The sequence below is a fragment of the Alosa pseudoharengus genome, unplaced genomic scaffold (assembly GCF_046254945.1).
Source record: "Alosa pseudoharengus isolate Yale_2024_CS ecotype anadromous, Long Island Sound unplaced genomic scaffold, YU_APseudo_1.1 YU_APseudo_1.1_scf_22, whole genome shotgun sequence".
Taxonomy (NCBI): domain Eukaryota; kingdom Metazoa; phylum Chordata; class Actinopteri; order Clupeiformes; family Clupeidae; genus Alosa; species Alosa pseudoharengus.
In genome coordinates, this window is record NW_027468680.1 from 11,604,892 (window position 1) to 11,618,632 (window position 13,741).

General features: G+C 41.7%; 2 protein-coding genes across 2 annotated transcripts; both read right to left on the reverse strand.

Moving 5' to 3' along the window:
• Window positions 1-1,140: 1,140 nt before the first annotated feature.
• On the reverse strand, window positions 1,141-7,588 carry pnn (pinin, desmosome associated protein). The gene is made up of 9 exons (XM_076300515.1): window positions 7,449-7,588; window positions 6,551-6,622; window positions 6,382-6,450; window positions 6,132-6,207; window positions 5,875-5,969; window positions 5,616-5,691; window positions 3,945-4,100; window positions 3,593-3,731; window positions 1,141-3,124 (listed from the first exon to the last, which is right to left on the reverse strand). Exons 1-9 carry the CDS (start codon window positions 7,559-7,561, stop codon window positions 1,797-1,799), a joined length of 2,124 nt encoding a protein of 707 aa, XP_076156630.1. The 5' UTR covers window positions 7,562-7,588; the 3' UTR covers window positions 1,141-1,796.
• Window positions 7,589-8,812: 1,224 nt separating this feature from the next.
• On the reverse strand, window positions 8,813-11,334 carry gemin2 (gem (nuclear organelle) associated protein 2). The gene is made up of 10 exons (XM_076299885.1): window positions 11,040-11,334; window positions 10,843-10,924; window positions 10,664-10,753; window positions 10,503-10,562; window positions 10,309-10,422; window positions 10,175-10,219; window positions 10,005-10,073; window positions 9,341-9,451; window positions 9,171-9,229; window positions 8,813-9,057 (listed from the first exon to the last, which is right to left on the reverse strand). The coding sequence occupies exons 1-10, from the start codon at window positions 11,156-11,158 to the stop codon at window positions 9,021-9,023; spliced, it is 786 nt and encodes a 261-aa protein (XP_076156000.1). The 5' UTR covers window positions 11,159-11,334; the 3' UTR covers window positions 8,813-9,020.
• Between the last annotated feature and the right edge of the window lie 2,407 nt (window positions 11,335-13,741).

Here is a 13,741-nt window from a genome sequence, read left to right on the forward strand (position 1 = left end):
CTCTGCTACTCCACCATAGACCATACACACAAAACCACAACATAAGAGGGACAGGTGAACACTTGAACCCAACCTTTGGTCAGATCTTTCATAGAAACTAAACCACACCTGAAATTTGACCAACTCATTCTCTGACAAAATAAATGGGAGCCTTTGTTCCATAAAGCAGCATGTTGACACCAAGCTGTGGATCAACTCCACCCGCAGTTCCTTGGCAACATGGAGAAAAATACATTAAGTTCTCACCTGCATGGAATAATGATGGAGTGGGGCTCGAGTTTACTCCAAGCCTGCAGTAAAACTGGTTTGGCTGGTGCAGAGCTGAGCTGCATGAACACTCCACAGAGGCATCATTTGAAACACACAAGCCATTTATCTTTACCAGCTCTATCTATTTTACGTAGTCATTACAAACTCGTTAACAGATACGGACCTACTTTAAGTATTCAAAGACACCTTTCCACTACCAGCTCCCCCTGGACGGTTTGATATTTACTTCCGATGGCTTCACTTTCCTCAAGGCACCATTTGGGGAAAATATCTAATTGCGATTATTCTGATAGATATTGCGATTTCTGATTTGACTTTTTGAATGTCAATTGATTCAGTTCAATATCCCAAATGTTTCTTTAATTTGTGCCACCCGATTGGTGAGCACACCTGATGCACAAGCACAGCACCCCCGACCGACTATAAATCTCACCAATTTGAATTGTGTGCCCCTCACACACTACGCACACCCACCAACCAGAAGTGGCATAATCAAGGAGGTTGAAATGAATGTCATAATGTGACAAAATTAACTGTGCACAATTATGTGTAGCTTTTGCGATTAGGTAATAGCATTGGTTCATATTGCAATTACAATTTTGCAGGTCTACTCTCCTCCATCAACTCCTTCATGTGTATGAGTGCCCTCTCAAAGACCGCCAGTAGTTGTCAAATACTGGCAAAACTCCAAGCAAGGCATATTCTGCCATTCGGGCTTTTTACTGAATCGATGTTCCTCCATATGTTACAGCCTTATGTTGCATAGCCTGAAACTGCAACCATCGGTTCACTCACATAAAAATCTGCCTAGAGACAAAACCTGTAGTTATTTAATGGCACGCATCCGTAACAAAAATGAGATCGAAGCAGTTTCAATTAACCTCTTTTTATTGTTTTCTGTCAATTGTACAAAAAAACATCCTTTTATGAAGCTAACCTCATAAAAGACTCCCCGTCTTCCCTTATTTGATCTGGCAAAGAGTCAACATTTGCTAAAATAGCTAAAAAAGAAAAGAGGTACACCTGTATAGCGCAGCCCGATATTCTACAGCGCAAAAATGGGACAAACAGCCAGCCCCACACCGCAAGAGCAAAAGATCACTTTGAGACACACATCTCCTTGGCTCATCCCTTAGCTTAGCATATGCACTGAGGTTTATTTAAAAAAAGGGGGAAGAGGGGAAAAAAGGAGAAAGAAAAAAACAGAACCGTTGCCATGAATCAGACTAAAAAGAAGTTTTAAAAATTACAGATGAAAGCACACGACTCCTAAAAGGAAAATTATTAGGTGCTAGACTGAAATCTGGTGATGGAGATAAAGGTAAAAAAAAAAAAAAAAGGCCCATATTTGATCAAACATTTTGAGATGTGGAGACTTCATTCAACAGTCCTAGACCCCCCCCCCCAGTAATTCCCCACTCAATTTCTGCAGTTCAACATCCAGCATATGACTGCCAACTGCCAGCCTCATTGCATTCTCAAGATAGACATCTGACACTTAGAAGATTTTTTTTAAACCTATATTTTCAACGCCTTTTCTCTTTACGGTCGGACTTGTGGTCACGGTCGCTACGCGAGTGCCTCTTCCCTGAACGGCTTCCCTCCGAGCCGGTTCTCTTCCGGTCCGACTTATCCTTAGATCCTTTTCCGTCCCGGCCACTAGCGCCACCACTCTTGGAGGACTTGTGGCTGCGGTCGCCTCCCTTCTTCCTCTCCCGGTCGGAGGGCCTCCTCCGGCGCTTGCGGTCACGGTTGTGGCCGTGCCCGTCCCTGCCCCGGCTACGGCTCCTGCTGGAGGAGCTGGAAGAGCTGGACGAGCTGCCGCTGGAGCTGCTGTGGGAGCTGGACCCGCTAGACGAGGAGCTGGACCCGCTGGACGACGTGCTGCCAGAGCTGCTCGAGGACGAGGAGCTGCTGCCGCCACGGCTCTTGCTCTTCTTGTCCTTGTCCTTGTCCCGGCCCTTGGCGCGGCCGCGGTCCCGGATTGCCTCGGGCTGGCCGTCCGTGCTGGCCTCTTTTGGCGCGTCCTTTGCAGGAGACGGGAGGGCGGCAGGTTGTTCCTGTGTGGACGGTTCAATGGGGGTGTCGAGGGGTGCATCGGTATTAGGACCGGCAAGAGCGGTACCGCCAAGTGCTGCAGTTTGGGGAACTGGGGCTGGGGAGCCATCTGTGGCTTCCACTAGAGGGATTGAAAGTTCCAGGACTGGATCTTTGGCGTCAGCCGGCTGGCCTTCCATGCCATTTTCTGGGGTTTGGGGCTCGGTCGTCAACGGCTCCTGCTGCTGGGGGCCCTTACCCTCCCCGTCCTCCTTGTCCTGCCTACTCTGGCTACCTACCTCCTCTGCCATCACCTCTGCCTCTGGGCTCTCCTCCATAGTATGATCCACCTTACCTGCTTCCTCCTCTTCCTTCCTCTTCTCCACCTCGACTACCTCCATCTGCTCCTCTGCTACCCTGGCCTCTACCTCCTCCTCAGACTCGTCCTCCTCATCCTTATCCTCTACCCTCTTCCTCTTCTCATCCCCCTGCCCTTTCTGACCCGACTCCTTGTCCTGCCGGTGCCCTGCTCTACCCTTAGGCTCCTTCTCTTTCTCTTCCCCTTCCTCCATCTCATCTTCCTCCTTGTCCTCTTCCTCCTCCTCCTCATCCTCCTCCATCTCCACATTGTGGCGGTTACCCGTCACCTCCACTACCTGACCCGGCTTACCCTCCTCTTGCTCTTCTTTCTTCACGCCTTCCTCCTGGGTGCGCTCGTCCTGTTCCCGGTCGCCAGCCCTCTGGGACTGGCGCCGCGGCCGAGCCTCCATCTTGTTGAGCTGCTCGGCAAAAGCCTTACGCCTCTCCTCAAACATGCCTGCAAGAAGCCAGAGGTGATCTCTACCATTCCAGTGCATTCCAAAAGTACCTTCCACCAGTAATCAATACTACCATACCATAGTTTCAGTGGAGGCACCATGTGGTGTAGTTAAATATGCAACGGCATTACAACACTGACAATGAACAACATCAACCATGAAAACCTTTTGAAAATTAGAAAAATACATATTTGCAGCCAACCAAATGAGAACAAAAGCACAGAGTTCCATTCCTTTCTTCTTTATATTCTTCTTTTAAATGAGTCATTTGTCAAGTGAGTCAAGGGTCTTATTTTTACTTTCCCAGAGTAAAAACACATCATCTATGTTTTCCTCTTACAACAACTATCTCTTTTGCATTTCATAGGGAAAAAATACCCTTTCTCTTTCATGCATTCAATTAATTTGGGGTACAGCATAAGGGTAAACATAACTGTGTTTAGATAAGAGAAACTACCGCCACTTACCATTCATTTTTTTCTGAGATTCCTCTAACAGCTTCTGGGTTGCAGAGCACATTTTACCAGGCACGTAAAAGATGGGCGGCTTAGTCTTTGTACGAATGAACTTGACTATCTTTGCATTGTGTGCATTCCACTCCTCTTGCTATGAAAAAAAAAATGAGACAACAGGGCAAGTGAGTGCACAGTGGTAGAGTTTGAGTCCTCAATAGCAAAGAACTTGAGGGAGAACTAAGACACGGAATTTTAGGGAACTCCAACTTTTGATTTCTGTCTGAATAGGATTTCTCCAGAGAACTTCCACTCAAAAAAAGGAAGCACTCGAAAGGACAAAAAAAAAAAAGTGTGAGATACTTACCAACTGGGCAAGTTCCACTTTCTGCTCCAGAAGCCTCAGCTCAGTCTGTTTTGCTCGTCTCTCTTCAAAGAGCTCTCGTCTCTCGCTCTCCACTTTCTTACGTTCTTGCTCAGCTTGCACTTCCAATTTCTGCTCAATCTCCTGTCGTCTTTTTTGCTGAGGAGAGAATAAAAAAAGACAAAAGCACAGAAAGGCAATTCCCAAAGATTAAATTAACTGTTAAGTTTCAAAATGTCATCCACCACCAATGACTATGCAAATTTATGAAGTCGTGTTATACAGCACTACATGGCCCATTTCTACTTACTGCAGACAAAATACCAAGACACTGAGGCAAGGCAATTTTTTTTTTTTTTTTTTTTAATTCACCCTACAGGTGGGTCTCAAAATTTGAATATCGTGCACAAGTTCATTTTTACCCCGTAATTTCAGGGCCTACATTTCAGCGCGGGATTGTAGGTATTGCACATAATTTATTTAAGTCCCGCAAGTCGAGAAATTCACGCACACATTTTACAGCGCTGTCTGATAGCATTTCAGTTTGTAAAATGTATGCCCCCGGCCCAACTGTATTAATCCCCCTATGTTAAGCACTGAAGGGGGGAATCCCCCCCCCCCCCCCCATTTTTACAAATTAATTTTAAGCCCTGTAATTTAGTTCAATAAGTGGATCTTTCATATATTCTAGATTCATTAGATATAAAGTGAAATATGAAACAGTAAGCAGAATTTAAGTATGGCTTCATTTGATACTTCTACAAATTAAAATGACAGTCCTAACAGTAGGCCTACCAATCCAATCACTTGCCTGCCATTCTCTCTCTATGTCGTGTCACTTTACCTCGCTCTATCAATCTCGCATGATATCTACGATAGTCTCACTCCAGATTATGGGAAATTGACCCCCCCCCCCCCAAAAAAAAAAAAACCTCTTCGGATCTACACGATTCACATAGATGACATATTTTGATTCAAAACGGCGATTTTCGCCAAAAAGCGACTAGTTTGCAGGTATGACTAAAATCTCCTGGTAGAAGGTTGCATTAACTCTAGACTTGATAAAACATAGTGGACAAAAACCAGCAAATGGCATGGCACCCCAAATCACTGAATGTGGAAACATCAAACTGGACTTCAAGCAACTTGGATTCTGTGCCTCTCCACTCTTCCTCCAGACTCTCAGGACAATGATTGGACCCTGATATCCAAATGAAATGCAAATTCTGTTTTTATGTGAAAAGTTTGGACCACTGAGCAACGGTCCAGTTCTTCTGGACAACTATCAAGTCTGCAGTCTTTCCCATGATTGTGGTTGTGTTTACTAAACCAGAGTTTAAAGGCTCAGATCACCAACATTTCTGTACTATAACCTCTTTCTTCTAATATTTTGAGATACTAATTTTTTCATGACCTGTAAGTCGTAATCAAGATTACAACAAAAAATGGCTTGCAATATTTCACTTTATATCTAATGAATCTTGAATATATGAAAGATCCACTTTGAGCTAGATTAGGGGGGGGGAGTTAACTTTTCCACAATACATTTCTGTGATGAGTTCAATTTCTTCCACAAGAGAAATAAAAAATGTTGGGATATTGACTAAAACTAATCACAAACATGTTTTAAAAACATGGTGTACTACACCATGTCAAGTAGCATTTCATTCTTACCCTGTCGTTAGCGACATTAGATTCTTGTTTAAATTTCTGTAATGTTCCCATCAACAGGCCAAACATGCGTCGATTTCTGAAAAAAAAGAGAAAGTGAAGGGGGGAACCCTTCCATCTGAGACACTATTGCAAGGCTGAAGGATACAGAAATCATGAGCTTTTCAGACAAATGTGCACAAATAAAATGGAAAGAAACTGTCTGGGTATTTAAGACTCCATGATGAAAGTAAAAACTGAACAACAGTTTGAAAACCATTACCTTTGCTTTCCTCGCTCATCCATGGTCTGATCCTGAATCAGATCTCGACGTGTACGCTCTTTGGAGGTAGCAACGACGGATGACTGCAACGCTGGCTACAGGTACAAAGACAAACGTTAGTGAAATCGGTCCTTCAAATGTGGCCTGTTCTCAAAGGTCAACACTTTCTTTTAACTAGCCAGTTTCTGATTCCATTATAGTGCTACCTTTTAGATAGTAATTATATGACTCTGAAATGCAAGGGAGAGTTTCCTCACTTTTTTGACATCGTCATCATCCTCAGCGTCACTGTCATGGCGTGAATCTCTCCTTGCTCTCTGGTCTCCAGCCAGTCTAAGAAGCAAAGAAATGTCAAACTGTGTTAGGAAAGGCCCTCAAAAACAAAACCATACTTCAAGTCTTCAAAAAGTCCAAAACTTGTGCTTCTAACAAAAACGCCATTGATTGTGAACAGCCAGCAGCTTAACCTGGCAACTAAATGTTGCAAATTACATTTGCCTTCCTTACCGCAGAAGTGCTCCTTCAATATCCCTTTGCTTAGCTGGAGGTCCTCCACCAGAGTCAGAGAGTCCACGCCTGCAAAAACAAGTTCTTCTCATGAATAGGGTCCGCAGGAAAAGGTGAATCAACCTCAGCTCAATTCAAAAACTTGAGTAAAACCAACTCAATAGATTACCTCAACAAGTTGATGCCACGCCCCCTACCTCCACCGGGGCCTGGGACAGTCAGTCGCCTGGCTTGGCCAGGTCTGAAAAGTAGAGAGAACAGGTTAAGGTAAATACAACGTTTCTGACACTTACACTATAGGGAGATACACCACCTCGATGCTGACAAAATTAGAACAAAAAAATAGTTATAAGATCATATGAGCATTTTAAGTTAGTTGGTGACATTATGCATCTCTGATTTGCCCCACGAAAGTGGTACGTACCACATTAAACCAAACCCTTTTACTATACAAAATACTTGACCTGGTAAGGCCGGAGACTGTATAGCACAACTACTGGTCTGGCTGCCTACGTTGTAACCTTAGAGAAGTCAGATGGCTAGCGGAACAGACTGCACGTAATGGTATGCAATTAAATAAGGAAGATACTGGTAATTACTACAAACCAATTAAGTGCATCTAGCGTAGAACCGAATACATTCATGTTAAACGTCAACATATCATGCAAACATCCGCATCTTGATGGAAGCTTCAGAATGAGCTGTTATGCTAGCTGACTAGCTAAATAAACAGCATGCCTAGGAAATGTGCAAGCTCAAGGGGGAGTGTGGCTAACTAGCATAGGGAACATGAGGTTATACAAGTCAAACTCTCTTATAAAGGAATCTGAAATGATACACCGTAAACGGAAATTATTGGCATGTAGGAAACAAATTAGCAAACTGCAATACTCGGAACATCCACGGACACCTGACTAAACGTTCAGCTTGCTAACGTTACCTCAGCACACACGCATGTTAGCTTACTAGCCAGCTAGTGATAAATTGGCTAGCTAGCTAGCCAGGGCGGTGCAAATGCTAGTCGATTATGTAAGAAATATTCCACAAGCACTCGACATTAAGCTTACCTGAGTTCATTTGGGTCTCTGCCAGTTAATTTGCGGATATTTTCGTCAACATTTTTCAAGCTTTCTTTTGCTTTCTCGAGCTGATCTTGCAAACTTCTCACAGCCACCGCCATCTTAGCCACAACAAGCACACATCAATGAAGTCGGCGCAAAGCATCACTGGGTGAACATGGGCGCGACTCATTAGCGGCAGAAACATTAACCAATAGAAACCGGACCAATGATGGCCTCCGATACTGGGACGGTGTAGGACGGGCATACACAAATTATCAGTCACAAATATAAGTCTATGCAATAATGCAAATATGGGAATCCATGGTTGTTAAATTCATTAGTTGATTCTGGCAAAGAAATTATGCTACTAAAAGATAGTGTGCAAGTGGCCCTTGGCCTTCACTGTAAAAGTATTGCCAGTTACATGGCAAATGTGTAGTCATACATTTTGTATATTGAGAACTGTGCAACTGAGACAATAAATGGTATTAAATACCTACACTACGGTTAAAAGTTTGGGGTCTCTTAGAAATGTTTTTTTTTTATCAGGGCAGCTATTTTCAGATTACATTATGTGCTTACATAATTGCAAAGGGGATCTCGACTATTTTAGACAGAAATGGCTGATCTTTAATGCAATATCTACATTGCCCATTATCAGCAATCCAATGTTCCAAAGGCACATTCTGTTTACTACTACTAATACATTTTATTTGTTATAGCGCCTTTCAAAGCACCCAATGTCGCTTTACAGAGTAAACACAGTAAAACAAATAATTAATTAAAAACAAGAAAAACATAGTGGTATTAAAATACACTTTAAAGTCCATAAGCTATCTTGAAAAGGTGGGTTTTAAGAGCTGTTTTGTATTGTGAGATGGAGTCAAGAGCACGAATGTGTGAGGGGAGTGAGTTCCACAGTTTGAGTGCAGCATAGGAAAAGGACTTTGCTCCCATTGTGGTGAGCCTGATGTTTGGTACTGACAATAATCCAGCTGTAGATGAACATAGTGAACAGGAGGGTGTATAAGTCTGTAGGAGTTCTGTGATATATGAAGGGCAAAGGTTATGAAGGGCTTTGAATGTCAACAACAGGATTTTAAAGTTGATCCCTTAAGAGACAGGGAGGCAGTGTAGTTCTATCAGGAGAGGTGTAACATGTTGGGGGGACTTTGTGCGGGTGATAATCCGTGCTGAAGAGTTTTGAATGAGTTGGAGATGATGGATGAGTTTGTTTGGGATGCCTGTCTAATCATTTTAGTATTCTGTCTATAATGGAGTGGAATGGAAATTTCTAATTGACCCAAGACTTTTGACCAGTAGTGTACCTATGAGTGATAATGGGTAAATAAACACCAGAATAGCCTATGTATCTACAAATAATATTTTATTTCACAGAATTGAATCACATGAAGCTACCCCACTGTGTGACACATAATAATGTGTTGAAAATGTATGCATGTATAAAATGAATAAAATAAGGCATCTGAGTCAGGGAAGTCTCATACACTGGCCAATCAGGCCATAGGTACAACATTAAGCATCATTGTATCCACTTCCGCTTATCTGGAAATCCAGTCAGTCGTTATCTGCCAAGTCATTCTGTTCAAAGTACCTTCACAAAGGAATACAACAATTTCAACAGACGTCAAAACATAACATGTCTCTAAAGGAATGAATAAATAAATAATAAACACACACAATGCAAAAATGGTGTGCATATTTTACCTGGCAACCAGACATATCAACAAGTTAAGTGCTGACAACCTTTCATCATCTTTGGTCTCCTTTAAAATGAACATGATGACAAATGAGTACTGACAAAATAAATCTCAGTATTATTTGTATTCATTTTCACCCAAGAGAGCAAGTAGTCCTGGCACATCCTGGGATCTTACCAGAGTGGCTCGTACACTCGCACATCGTCTGGCTAGTTGTCTTATGAGGGAATGTGCCTCAGGGAGAAGAGGTTTCTCGAGGCAAGCCAACAATGCATATAGCCACCTACCCTGTAAAGATGATAAAACTGTACACTTAGGAAAATGTGTGAGTCTATTTACTTATAGGGTAGTGTCATCTTAACACAATCAGAATGGCAGATTTAAGAAGAATAGTTGCTACAATAAACTTTATCCATATATTTTCAAAATGTTGTCTTTCTCTGTTAGCCTGGAGATTCCAGACCCAAATCCAAAAGAGGGTCTGGCCATAAATAATGTAATGGCCCAACACGAGGGGGCGGCACCAAGCATGCATTTGAAAATCTCAATACACGCAATTGGATAACACTATAGGACCAATGTTTACTGACTGATTCCAGACTTCGACGGAATTGGATAACACTATGACTGTCATCTGTTTAGCTCACCTCTGGCCCGCCTATATCAGATACACCGATGTGATTGGTGCACCACGATACAAGGGACATAAGTAATAAGCATCATTACTCATTGCCAGTGTGACTCGCTGAGCAAATTCAAATTGTGCTCCTGCGAGAACTCTGGATTTCCAGGGTATTTTTCTGTTGCAAGGTGTACAGCAAATGCAAATAGTGATACTTACCAGCTGTGGGACAAATGATCTCTCTTCAAACCAGTTATTCAAATACTCCAGCACTGCAGTAACAGTAGCCTAGGAAAAATGAACAACAATATGAAATAGGCTGCTTGAACAGTATCTAAATGCTATTCCAGTCCGTCTAAATGCTATTCCATGCTATGCCAAATACTAACCTGATTTAATCGGCTTACGATACTGAGGAAAGGTGGGAACCCAATCTGTGGCACAGAACACAATCATAAGTCTCATAACACATTAGCATAAGTCTTATATCAATGCTTTTAAAGAAAAATGAATGCCGGGCTACCTTCACATAGTTGAGACCAGGAGCATCACTGTCTCCTTGGTCAACCTTAGAGCCCAGATAAACACTCTCACCCAGGCAGAACCTTTTCCATCCTTCTTCATTATCCATCTTTGGCTGAACACAGACATACTGATCAGTACCAGAGTTATGACTTATTCATTAATTTGTCCAACTGAGAATGCATGTCAACCAACCATAACTACATTGTCATCAATGACCTTCCCCCTCCACTGTTGTCTGTGCTTCTGGACACTCTGCAGAAAAAGAGAGAAACCATAGTTTACAAAAACGTATATATTTATAAACTGATGTATCACAAAAATACATCTCTGAGTAGTCAAACAGAACTAATTACCTGTCTTATATCTGAGAAGTTACTGACTTGCTTTCGCTGCCACTTCAAACTCGGTGAATAGCCATCGGGAGCAGCTTGACATGCCGTGAACTGTGCGATGTAGAGTTAGTAGGCTACTTAAAACATGCATATGTTTACTGTACAAGTTCCGTGATTGTTTCATGATTTGTTTTGCTTACCGAGACATTAACAGTTGGTTTCTTCAGTTTTTTGGGGTCAATATTCGCAACAACAACATCTGGACAGAGTGACGCCTCACGTCTACAAGACAGAAAATGAGCTAACATTAGCTAATTCATTTGAAGCAGGTAAATACATTTCGAGTTAACAAAAGGGTCAATCTACAAGTATGTAAGTGACTTAGTGGTAGACTTACTGAACCTGTCTGAGATATTCTTTTGGATTTCTGGGAGTTTCACCGAGAGCTAATTCGTCAGAATCGGATGCTTCCACTGGCAGAAGCCTAGGCATCAAGTCTTCAACGTCTGAGTTCATTTTGTCGTATTCTACAAGGTATCGCCAGCTAATGTATTGCCATTAGGTAAGGTCACGAGAATTACAAACCAGAAGTCCTGTCAGAATGACTTTAGATAAAACACGAGTTCTATACTTTGACAACACCTTTATAATTTCCAAACACAGCCTTGCATCCAGCGTGCCTCCATCTTGAAATTTGAAATGCTGACGTATTAAGCATGCGCCCGTTACCACGACAACATCAACACGCGAGTTATGTGTTGCCAGCTATCTTTTACTGTCTATGGTTGCCAGCTGTGACAGAAATCCTCTGTAGAAATTCCTTCATCTGACGCAGAAAGTATCCCTAGAGTAGGCTACTGAAATATTTTTAAATAGTCTCCATGAGAGCTTCATGTGAAATGATCATAATAGCAATTAGCAACAGTATAATCACACTTAATATAGTATAGTTTATTTTAGATGTAATAGTCAAGTCAAGTCAAGTCAGTTTTATTTTTAAAGCGCATTTAACATGCACATAGTTCAACCCAAAGCGCTCCAACAAACAAGACACATAACAAGACAAACGATGCCGGATAGTCGCCAGCGTGCCCCTGACATCAAGACATGACAAATACATTTAAAAAATAACAAATAGGCCTACTGGTTCTTAGCCTACATGGTTCTTAGCAGAGGCTTGTTCAAAGCATGGTTCAAAGTGACTTAGGCCTACAACAATAACAATGCACATTAGGCTTCAATATAATTCAAATTAGCCTACTTCAAAGTGAAATGAAATTGCCTAGATTAAAACTAACACAAATAGGCCTAATAGACAAATTGTCAAAACAAATTTTCATTTTTCAGATGATCTGTGTGGATAGGCTACTCCAAGCCAGTTATCAGCAGGAGTCAAAGGGCACCTATGACCCTGGCCTATGATAAGGTCTATGATTAGGCCTACTGTAATCAGTGGGAGAGGAGAGCTGTTTTTCCTGAGGAAATGAAAAATGCACACCCCAACCCCACTGCTAAGGCTTCACAAAATCAGCCTCACATGGGCACCATTGGCAGCCTTTATATGACTGCATTCATAGTGTATTCAGGGTTTTCCCTACATTATAAAGTCTTAAGCATTTTTTGTGGAGCATCTAGTCAAATGAAAGTAAAAGGCATTTGGAAGATATATCAGAATGAAAGTAAGCAACTGTGCACAGACAAAACAGTAAACCAAGAGGCAGTTTGATCAGAAATAGTTGGCACCAGGAATGACATGCCAATTAACATGACATGTGCAAAAATAAAGAAAAGTCTGAAAGGCTATAGAAAACCCTGGTATTATTCTTACCAAACACACTTCATCATTACCATATGCCATTTTTTAAGGCTAATGAGGGAATGATCTTCTTAACTATAGCCTGCATATGTAAGATGAACAGATGAACAGGTTATAAGACAATTCTACATCATCATCATCAAACCTAATAGACCTAAACTGATAAGCTTATTTCTTCTTCACAATTCCCCTTTGGCCTAAAGGCGTGTACCAATGTTAATGATTAACATGACCCTTTACTCTCTTGATGCCACTGCTGTCATATCTCCTTGTCCTTAAGTGATTCACTGACTGGGGGGAATCGACACACGGAAAAGGACACATGGATTAACATTTACCTTACATTCTATCCTAAAAAGCCAAATGGCCATATTTATTAGGACTGTTCACACCATAGCAAAATCACAAGTTTGCCTGTGGATATGGCTTGGCCTTTTTCTGATCATGTTTCCTAACAAAAGCAGAGGGTTGTCAGACTTGAAGACCTGTGGGGACTCTGAGTGTGAAAGTAAGTTTTGCATGTTGTTTTTGTATTCAATCTTATTTTCCTCTTAATTGCAAGCACAATCTACCTTATATAAAAAAAACACATATTTCTCAGTACGTGGAAGGCAGTGATTTACAGTACAAAGGTCAAAACATGTTTAGAGCAAAGGCATTGAGGCAAAGTTAATACAATCAATTTGTCAAACTATTGCATATGGGCAGTCTTTAAAACCACTTTTTGTTCCTTTATGATTTTGTAGCATTGATGAGTCGTGTGCTGGCAACAAAAAACTTTAAAGCTCCAGACTGCCGGTTTCTCAGCTTCAGAAAAGGAGACGTGATCTTTGTTTACCATAAACTTGCTGGAAAGAGGGATGACCTCTGGGCTGGAAGTGTGAGTTGGGTATTTAAATAAACCATCTGTGTTTTGCATTAGGCTACATATAAACACAGACAGACATAACAATGTGAAATGCATAGAGATACATTAAACTCTTCTTTTATCCCCTCAGAGAGACAAGGAGTTTGGATATTTTCCAAAAGATGCCGTCAAAGTTGATGAGATTCATGTGTCCAAAGAAAAAGAAATGACACTCCCCACAGAGGTAATCGATTCATGTTTGTAAGCTCTTATAGCCAGTCACATTTGTGTTCATTGTTTCAAGTGGATCTGTCTTATTTTTTGACAGTGTGTGTGTGTGTGTGTGTGTGTGTGTGTGTGTGTGTGTGTGTGTTGTTCCTGTGGTCACAGTCACTGACATTAAGGCTGCTTTTCCTGATTTTTCATTTTAGAAGTT

Bases quoted from the DNA above. Each gene is read 5' to 3' on its own strand.
- pnn (XM_076300515.1), bottom strand. From the start codon at position 7,561: ATGGCGGTGGCTGTGAGAAGTTTGCAAGATCAGCTCGAGAAAGCAAAA. The intron at 6,623-7,448 runs GTAAGCTTAATG...TCTACTTTTCAG, and splicing joins AGAGACCCAAATGAACTCAG to ACCTGGCCAAGCCAGGCGAC. The intron at 3,732-3,944 runs GTAAGTATCTCA...TTTTTTTCATAG, and splicing joins AAGTGGAACTTGCCCAGTTG to CAAGAGGAGTGGAATGCACA.
- gemin2 (XM_076299885.1), bottom strand. From the start codon at position 11,158: ATGAACTCAGACGTTGAAGACTTGATGCCTAGGCTTCTGCCAGTGGAA. The intron at 10,423-10,502 runs GTTGGTTGACAT...GTCTGTGTTCAG, and splicing joins TTGATGACAATGTAGTTATG to CCAAAGATGGATAATGAAGA. The intron at 10,220-10,308 runs GTAGCCCGGCAT...TCTGTGCCACAG, and splicing joins CTGGTCTCAACTATGTGAAG to ATTGGGTTCCCACCTTTCCT.